The sequence below is a fragment of the Triticum aestivum genome, chromosome 6A (genome assembly GCF_018294505.1).
Source record: "Triticum aestivum cultivar Chinese Spring chromosome 6A, IWGSC CS RefSeq v2.1, whole genome shotgun sequence".
In the NCBI taxonomy this organism is placed as follows: Eukaryota; Viridiplantae; Streptophyta; class Magnoliopsida; order Poales; family Poaceae; genus Triticum; species Triticum aestivum.
In genome coordinates, this window is record NC_057809.1 from 575,874,686 (window position 1) to 575,884,232 (window position 9,547).

The 9,547-nt window shown below is 41.4% G+C and overlaps 1 protein-coding gene across 6 annotated transcripts; it reads right to left on the reverse strand.

The window, feature by feature from the left end:
* Positions 1 to 611: 611 nt before the first annotated feature.
* LOC123128631 (uncharacterized) lies at positions 612 to 5,994 on the reverse strand. Of its 6 annotated transcripts, XM_044548695.1 has the most exons (12): positions 5,816 to 5,994; positions 3,858 to 3,992; positions 3,694 to 3,753; positions 3,552 to 3,602; positions 2,533 to 3,186; positions 2,275 to 2,448; positions 2,064 to 2,171; positions 1,842 to 1,971; positions 1,487 to 1,689; positions 1,312 to 1,393; positions 1,138 to 1,200; positions 612 to 1,043 (listed from the first exon to the last, which is right to left on the reverse strand). In XM_044548695.1, the coding sequence occupies exons 2-12, from the start codon at positions 3,984 to 3,986 to the stop codon at positions 766 to 768; spliced, it is 1,932 nt and encodes a 643-aa protein (XP_044404630.1). In that variant the 5' UTR covers positions 3,987 to 3,992; positions 5,816 to 5,994; the 3' UTR covers positions 612 to 765. The 6 variants fall into 6 exon arrangements, with proteins under 6 accessions (XP_044404630.1, XP_044404624.1, XP_044404626.1 ...); XM_044548689.1 differs by having other exon boundaries at positions 1,138 to 1,393; positions 1,809 to 1,971; positions 2,064 to 2,174; XM_044548691.1 differs by having other exon boundaries at positions 1,138 to 1,393; positions 1,809 to 1,971; positions 2,064 to 2,174; positions 5,812 to 5,978.
* Between the last annotated feature and the right edge of the window lie 3,553 nt (positions 5,995 to 9,547).

A 9,547-nucleotide genomic window follows, 5' to 3' on the forward strand; every position in this document is an offset into this window, starting at 1 on the left:
TGCGCGTGCAAACGCACGTTAATATTTAGGAATATATTAATTACATGCGAATATTAGATATGCTATTATTTGTGTGTTAATCTATGATTAGTGCAATATTTGGTATGATATTAATTACATGTTAAACATGTTTAACGCTCGCCATTGGAGCAGTCTATGTCGTTGGATTAACTTAGTTCGATGGCCGAGATCAATTGGATCTGCCCCTTTGGGTCTTTTTATATTGGTATAGATGACGTAGCATGATAAACAATATGCGGCATCATCCTTCGCAAACTTGTGCTCAATATGTCCACCGCCCAAAAGATCAATGGCATAAATAGGATCATCTTTGGGGCTTGGGTAGCACAGGTACGCGGTGTCACCGTTGATGTGGGAGACACTCCAGCAGCCGCCATGAGCGAGCGCCTCCTGCCAAGAAACAAGACCTTCCCGCTGAGCCCATGCAAGGCTACCATTTTCTTTCCATCAAAGTCCACTTGATACACGCCGCATGATGTAAGGGTGCTCTGAATATGGGGTTCAGGGCGAGCGCGAAGATGTAAGACTATATGGGGTTCAGGGTTACCTACCGTATGGCACGTAAATTCTCGATGGATTCCGTTTTAAACTTGTAGTAGACGTAAGATTATATATATCTCCCTGTCTAATTGACATCTGACTGTTTTTCAATTCAAAAACAGTCAAATTTTCTGTCCAATCAACAGATTACACCTGTACTAGCAGGAAAATCACCAGAAAGCAAAAAACGAACCTCTAAACGGGTCAGGTAAACATCTTGCCCGTTCGACCTGGACAAACAAACCCCCTCGTCATCAGGGACCACAAACAACTTGCAACCGCATTATGGAAACGCTGCGACAAGCGAATAGGAACCAGAGGGGACGGTTCTCCAAAAGAATTATCGACCTCTTTAACATTGGGCTCACCATTGGTAACATCGCCATTAGATTGAACACCAAGAGTGCGATTTAACTGAGCAAAAGTGGGTCTTTGAAAACCATTATCATCGGCCTTGGGTTCGCATTTCTTAATAAGACCAGCTACACAAAACACAAAACAAGAGGGTGAGTTACAGAAATTGTTTCAAAACAATATCAAACTATACCAAGAAAAATAAATAAACACACAAAGGACCTGAGGGCTCCAAAGTAAAACCAACAACAAGAATTGCACACCGCGTCGTTGAAGGGGATATACCTACAAAAAGAGAAGATACAAGCACAGGTGAAGAAAAAAATAAACAAGACACAAATAAAAAGGAAAATGAAGAATACAAGAATTTAAATAAGAGAAAAGAAAAGCTCGGACCTATAGAATGAGAAGGACTTTTTATAGAAGATAAATCCGCCACTGGAATTGCAGCTTCAACATTTGCCTCATTTGCCACGCCCTGCAAAAGAAAATAAAAAAAGATAAAAATACTAAATCATCAAGCGAATATAAGACAAAAAAGAAGAAGCACTAAATACGAAGTGTATAATACCTCATCACACACTTTAGGAGCTGGAGATGAACTAGATAAAACTACTGGGTTGTGAAAACCCCCAACACTAACAACACCAGAAACAAAAGGAGAAGCTTCATTCAAATTGGGGATTTGCTGCTGGACTTCAGGAGATGATTTCTCAACAATAGTCTCACACTTCCTCTCATCAATGAAAGATTGAATAGAGACAGACTTGGCGCCTGCAAAAAGGATAAAGAAACAACATGCGAAAGGACAAAAAAGTAAGATCATACAAGCAAGAAATATATAAATCAGAAAATAATAACAAAACAGGAAAGAACTTCAAAAAGAAACTAACCAAAAGAGAACTTGTTGAGAGAATGACCCTCACTTGAATAAACTTTAGGTGTCGGGACAGATTTGGCATTTAGAGTAGAGAGTGATAAGCATTCTAGAATGTCAAATAGCTTGGGCTTGTCTTTGTTCCTAGATTGAACAAGGTTTATGACTACTTGAGCAGCCTGAAAAAAGTTCAATAAAACAACACAATTAAAACAACCAAAGCAACAAAGTGGAAAAAGAGCAGAAAGTACAAACCCAAAACTACACTAACCTCAAACCCAAAACGAGCACCGAAGGATTTCTGCACATTCATTTCAAAAAGCATGTCACTGCAAAGGGGAACATCACCATCTTTGCTTGCTGAAGATTTCTCGATAGACTTCTAGAACGAGAAGGAGTAATTCCATATGAGAACATACTGAAAACATAAACAAGCAAAAAAATAATTATAAATTTAAAACAAAAGAACAAAAATAACAAACCTGCGGATTAACTAGAGCAAACAACCGCTTTAGAGGCCTCTTGCCATAAGAGCGGCTATTGTTTCTGTCAAGCTCTGAAAATTGCTTAACTTTGTTACCTCTCCATGCTAGAATCCGGGGCTTGACATCAGGGACAGAATGGAGACCGAAATTAAGTTGGTCAAGGTAACAAACCTATAAACAACCACGCAAGAAAGAGATTAAAGGAAATAACATAAAAAACTTAAAATAAAAGTAAAGAACAAGAACAAGACTTACAGCAAAAGCATAGTGACAACCACCAGACGTCGCTGATCTTTTAGAAGCAACTTTAGTGGAATTCTTGAACTTTTTGATGCTGCTCAACAACCACTCATAAACATATCCGGACAGATCATAGTTGCACACAGAAGAACAATCCCTGAAAATATGCAGGTACTTCGGGCTAGGACTGAGGCTAGAGTTGGGACAAAGGAATGAGGACAACGCAACAATCATGAAGCAAATGAAAATGTCTTCATCAGACAACTCGACTTCGGTGGATTTAAGCTTGCTGGCGAAGAAAGAGACAGGAGGAATACTAGAAACATTGAAGTGAGACAGGATAAAATCACGTCCAGACTCAGGATCAGACACAAGTGGCTCACCATCTACTGGGAGGTCAAGGATATCATGGATATCATACTTGGTCATTGGGATAAATTTCCTTTCGAACTGGAATTCAGATGAAGGGACATCAAACCTACTAGCAAGCCACTTCACTAGCCTAAGGGGAACCTCGGTCCTAACAAAGTTTAAGAGACAGCCCATGCCGTATGTCTGGATGACATTCTGATACCTAGGACACATTCCAGCAACAACACCAGAGAAGAACTTCCCAGAATATCTAGTGAAAGTGGCACAAGTGGGGAAATCAGTAGATCTTTTCTGCCTCTACAAAACAACAAAAGGAGAGACACAAATGAAAAACATAGGATAGAACCGAAACCAATAAAACTAAGAAAATACACAAGGAAGAAAACATTAATACATTCAGATTACAACAGTACTTAAATAAAAGTACACAACTAACGCATAAACAACACAACTACGGTTGAAAACTCTGAAAACCAAACTTCTGTGGTTACCTTTGTATTACAGAAGAACAACAAAACTACGGAGGACAGAAAACATTACGTGCTACCAAGGTAAATTACATATAAAATATACTACATGAAGCTATCATCTGGAAAAGCAAAAACTAACATTATATGAGAGCACGAAAATACAGGACATTTATACAGATATGGGGAACTAACCACATTCCTCCTAGAAGCAGATGATAGTTTCCTCTTTAAGCATTTTACTTTCTGAAATGACAAAAAACACAAATGTCACCAAAAAGAAAAAAGGCAAATTAACAAAAGAAAGAAAGAACTAAAAAGAAAAGAAAGAACATACTTGATTGAGATAGAACTTCAAAAGAGCCTTGTCGAACTCTCCTTCATCTCGAGATAGATCCTGCAAACAAAGAAGAAATAAAACAGACCAAAATAATAATTAAATCAAAGCTAAAAGATAAAGAAATTAAACAACAAAGAAAAGAAACATAAATAAGTAACTACCGGAGACACAGGATGAGAACCATCTTCTGCAAAATCATTAGGCACAAAAGCTTCATCCAGTGAATCTGCACTCTCTAAAGATGATACTAATGGAACATCCTGATGAGACACTTTCCGTAGCCTACCCATTTAAACCTGTAAATGGAACATAAAATTACACTGAGACTACAATCAAATTACACTGAAAAATCCACTCAAATTACACTGGAATTAAAATGGGTACACTGCACTGTAAAGTTAAAATAAATTACACTGAAACTACAATCAAATTACACTAAAAAATCCATTGGAATTAAATGGGTACACTGCACTGTAAAGTTAGAATAAATTACGCTGAAACTACAATCAAATTACACTGAAAAATCGACTTAAATTACACTGGAATTAAAAAGGGTACACTGCACTGTAAAGTTAAAATAAATTACATTGAAACTACAAATCAAATTACACTGTAAAATCCACTAAAATTACACTGGAATTAAATGGGTACATTGCACTGTAAAGTTAGAATAAGTTACACTGAAACTACAATCAAATTACACTGGAAAATCCACTAAAATTACAGTGGAATTAAAATGGGTACACTGCACTGTAAAGTTAAAATAAATTACACTGAAACTACAAATCAAATTACACTGTAAAATCCACTAAAATTAAACTGAAATTAAATGGGCTGTAAAGTTAGAATAAGTTACACTGAAACTACAAACAAATTACACTGGAAAATCCACTAAAATTATACTGGAATTAAATGGGTACAATGCACTGTAAAGTTAGGATGAACTACACTATAAAATCCACCAAAATTACACTGGAATTAAATAAGTATATTACACTTAAAAGTACGAAATGCTGGGATGAACTACACTGTGAGAAAATCCACTCAAATTACACATAAAATCTGGGACAGGTTATGCTGCAAGACTGAGACAAATTACATTACAATGCAACAAATGAGATAAAATCACAGTGGAATTAAAACGGCTAAAATACACTTAAAGTCTGTAAATCTGAGATGAATTACACAGTAAAACTGACATAAAGTTACAATGAAAATCTGGGAAAATTACACATAAAACTACACTGCAATTACAATAAAAATCACCCTAGAAATTCAGGGTTAATTACACTATACAAACTGGGAGAAATTACCCCTGTAAGACTACAAAACTGATATTACACTGGAAGTCTGTGACGACACTGAAAAGATCTGATCAAACAATTGACAACACTGAAAAGGGCCGAGCCAAAAGTACACAGAAATTAAACTTAAAATTCATTCCTGCTAGAAGAAAAACAAACACGGTACAAAGGAGAACTACACCTCCAACAACAAATCAGGAGCCTAATTCATTTGAATACAAAAAAAGAGCTTGACACGAGCACCTAGCATCTACCAGTACATGAGCAGGGGCAAGAGCAGGAAAACACGCAGAAGCATCAGGGAGCATCCCGACACGAGCAGGAACGAGCTAGACATCTACCAGTACATCTACAACATCCCGCATGCTACAACTACAGACATCCGCCAAGCTACATCTACAGAATCCCCATCAGCTACAGGAACATGAGCAGCTACAAGTACATGAGCACCTACAGATCGCCCTCTCACCTACAGGAACATGAGCACCTACAGGAACATCTACAGAAACATCTACAGAATCCCTCGCGTCTACAGGAACACGAGCACCTACAGGAACATCTACAGATCGCCCTCTCATCTACATGAACAGCTACATCTCCACAGACAAAAGGGGGACAAAGCCGCTGCATCTACAAACTACAACAGTACAAACAGCAGCGCGCGCGGGACGACCACAACAACCAGAAGCCTAGCAATCTAGCGGCTGCACCACATGCGCGAGAGGGCGACATGAACTGACCTAGATCTGGGACGAACAAGAGCAGAACAACACAAGCGCGCGACGGGGAGAGAGAGAGAGAGAGGAACAACCAACCGCGACACCGGGGAGCGAAGGGGAAGGGGAGAGAAATCAAGCTCGAGTGGGAGAAGGTCTCGAAATCGCCATGGACGGGGAGAATCGCCTCCTGCTCCGCCGCTCGAGCTCCCCCGCAGCCTTATCCAAACAGAGAGGACGAAATGAAAAGGGAGGAAAGGCACGTTATCCCAAATTCAAACGAGACAAAAATCAGAGCCGGCCGGGCGCGGCGATAACGGGCACAGAGAAAACCGCACAACACAAAAAAACCGGACCCGGCAACAAGACCAGCACGAATCTCCGCGCAAGAACGGACGAACAACGACTTGAATGTTGGCGAATTGCAAAACAGTCAGCTGTAAAATAGCAAAACCGTATTATAATCCAGCGTCCGACGTTCCCTCGATCGACCTCGCGGCCACACCAAGACCAAGAAAGAAACATGGCGCCTTCTAGAGCTCAGCGTCAATGCGGGTGGAGGGACTGGGCGAGCCTGGACTCCGGACCTGCGGGGTTGGTCGCCGAGCACGTCTTACGCAACGACCTCGTCGACCTTATCCGCTTCCGGGCGGCGTGCAGGCCGTGGCGCGCGTGCTCCGCCCACCTGCGCGCGCAAGGCGTCCTGAACCGGCAGTTCCTCCCCCGGAGCTGGATCATGCTCCCGAGAAAGTTCAACAAACTCGACGACAGGCGGCGCTTCCTGAATGTCTCGACCGGCGAGTCCATCTACAGGAGCCTCTCAGCCCATGATCCCTGGAGCAACTACCTTGTCGGCACCACGCACGAGGGTCTTGTTCTTCTCCTGAGCAGCGACATTGGTCAACTCCTTAACCCGCTGACTGGACAGGTCACCGGACTTCCAAGTGCAGCCTCCCTGATGAACAACGCGGCGTACCTATGGCTATCGAATGTCGAGCTGCGTGGGGCGGGCCTCGACGATGACGATACAGTTGTACTTCACCTTAGACCGTATTCCCTAGTCATCGCTCAGCCTGGTGACAAGCGCTGGACGCAGATCGATTCCCGATCACGTCGATCTTGCCGCTGGCAGGCCGCGTCTACTGTGCCACGTCAAGGAACGTCTCGCTGGTACAGACTGCAACCACGGCGAACCAGCCGCCGAAGCTCGTGGAGGCCGTCGGCCACGAGCTGCACAAGGAGTTCGGGTCTGTCGCCGCCTTCAAGGACCAGTTGTACGAAGGGCGAAGCCGGATGTTCCTAGTGGAGAATAATGGAGAGCTGATCCTTTGCCACCGTGCGACCCGAACCGATGAGAAGTACAGCGTCAGTGTGCATCTGATGAACATGAACGCGAAGAACTTGGTGCCCTTGCATGGATTGAACGGGAAGGCCCTGTTTCTAGGCAAGAGGCGCTCAGTCCTAGTGGCTACAAGAGTGTCCCCCTCCATCAACACCGCCTACTTCTGCTGGCCAAGGTCCAAAGATGTTCTCGTTTACGCCGTTGATCTCTTGGGTGGTGGATGTGTCGAGGCCAAATTTGAAAAGGTTGACGCTGCATATTATTTGTCATGCTATGTCTCAGATCATTCCAGTGAGTAGCACAGAAAACCCAGGTTATGTTCTCTGCTTTTTTTCCGTGTAATTTTCAAACTTCTACATAGAATTGTTTCTCTTCCCCTTATTCATGATTTGTGGGCAGACAGAGTCTGACTTTCCATGAAGGAAAGGCTAAGAATACTTGAATTGCTTAAGAATAGATAAAATAGACAACTGCCTCATCGACCTTGTCCGACCCATAGACACGGGAAATTAGGACACTAGTGTTTACACACTGCAGCACAAAGGTAATAATACTGCAACTTAATACGGTAATAAAAAGTTCCAGCTACGTATATAAAACTGAGCACAGTTCACCGTGCAGCCCGATGTAATGTTTCCCAAAAGAAAGAGTGTCTCCGCCTACTTAGCGATTAATCCTTCATCCTTCCACTCCCACAGTAGATCATCACTTCATCAGCAACACAAGATCAGCGTTCTCTACCACCCTTGGTTACTAATCGTCTGCATTTTCTGTCCCCTGTCAGCAAACTGGCTACTTAACTGCCTAGGATCTTTTTGTTCCATTTCTTTTCGCCATTGCATTTGTCATCAGATAGTCCATCAAAAGGTACTCCATCTGTTTTAAAATAAGTATCTCAACCTTAGTATAACTTTATATTAGAGTTAATACAAAGTTGAAACACTTATTTTGATAGTGTTCACATCTCAATTGAGTGAACACTATCTTTGAACTGAAAGGAGTGAAATCGGTTTTTTTAAATGAGTGAAGCCAATTTTTTCAAATGATTGAAATATGTGTTTTGAAATTTCTGAAATAAGTATTTTGAAATGAGTGAAATAAACAAGTTAAATCATTTTTTTAAGAAATGAGTGGAATATGTTTATTACAAATGAGTGAAATATGTTGCAAGAATTTTGAACTCGTTCCAAATGTGTTCAAGTTTGATCTTATTTTAAAGATCACGTCGTCGGGAATTCAAATATGTAAAATTATTTTTCAAAATGAAAGTTTTATTTAAAAGATATCAATGAATTAATATCTTCCAAGATAAATAAAATGTTTGCTTTTTCTGTGTGTGGAATGGTCTGACAGCATGCATGCATGGCTAGGAATAATAGATGTACTCCAGATAGCCAAATACAACACTATACCGTTGGATAGTTGGGCCACACAAAGTTAGCTGGAAGCATTTCATTGGTTGGGACTTCACGGGTAGCTACCAGCACCGGGTAAATTTACTTATTCATCCCCATGACCTTGTCACGTCTATGGATCAATAAATTTAGTCAGAGTATGCTATGTTTTACCCCTATTCCGTGTTGAGCGCGTCGTCGAGGACAACGCCGTTGTCCTCACCGGAGCTCCACCCGGCAGCCGGGAACCTCTAAGCTCCACCCGGCGGTCGAAAGCTAGCTGTACAGTGTATAAGCAGGACACGCATTCCCACACAAGGGAAAGCTTCCATCGCTATTCGCTTGCCTTTTTCCTTTTAATAAACTTGTATGTATATAGTTGTAAGATAGAAAAACCGAAAACAAAACTGCACCGTGACTTCTTGGGTCTCCTTTATCATCCAACGTTGTCTGAAGTTTCCCCAACCTCGTGGCCACGCACCAAGACAAAGAAACATGGCGTCTTCCAGTGCTCAGCATCAATGCGGGTGGATCTGGACGCTGGACCCGAGGGGCTGGTTGCCGAGCACGTCTTGCACAACGACCTCGTCGACTTTGTCCGCTTCCGCGCAGGGCCGGCCTGTGTTTCGGAAGGCCCTAGGCGATCTCGACGACATGGGCCCCTATGTCCTATATCCTAAGACCATATATATGTATGACTGAAAGTTACTTATTAAGAGTAAGTTTCAATCACAAATCTTTAGTTTAAAATTTGACTATAATAATTCAAATGACTCCATCGAAAACAATAATAACCAAATTTGAATTGACTCCATCAACAACAATAATACTAAAAAGATCGCAAAATAAAACTAAGATGACATAATTACCTCAAATAAGAACCAAATTAGACTGCCTCCATCGACAACAAGAACCCTTCAGTGGTAGAATTTTCAGATCACTTTCTTTCTTTTTCCTCCTTTTTTTCAGCACCCGACAATTGCTTCTTCTTAGGTAAGATGGCAGTCTAATGTCCTAAAATCATGAAGAAAATATCAAAAGAGGATACAAAGAATTAGGAATTTATACATCGGATGATTGGAACACTAGACATGT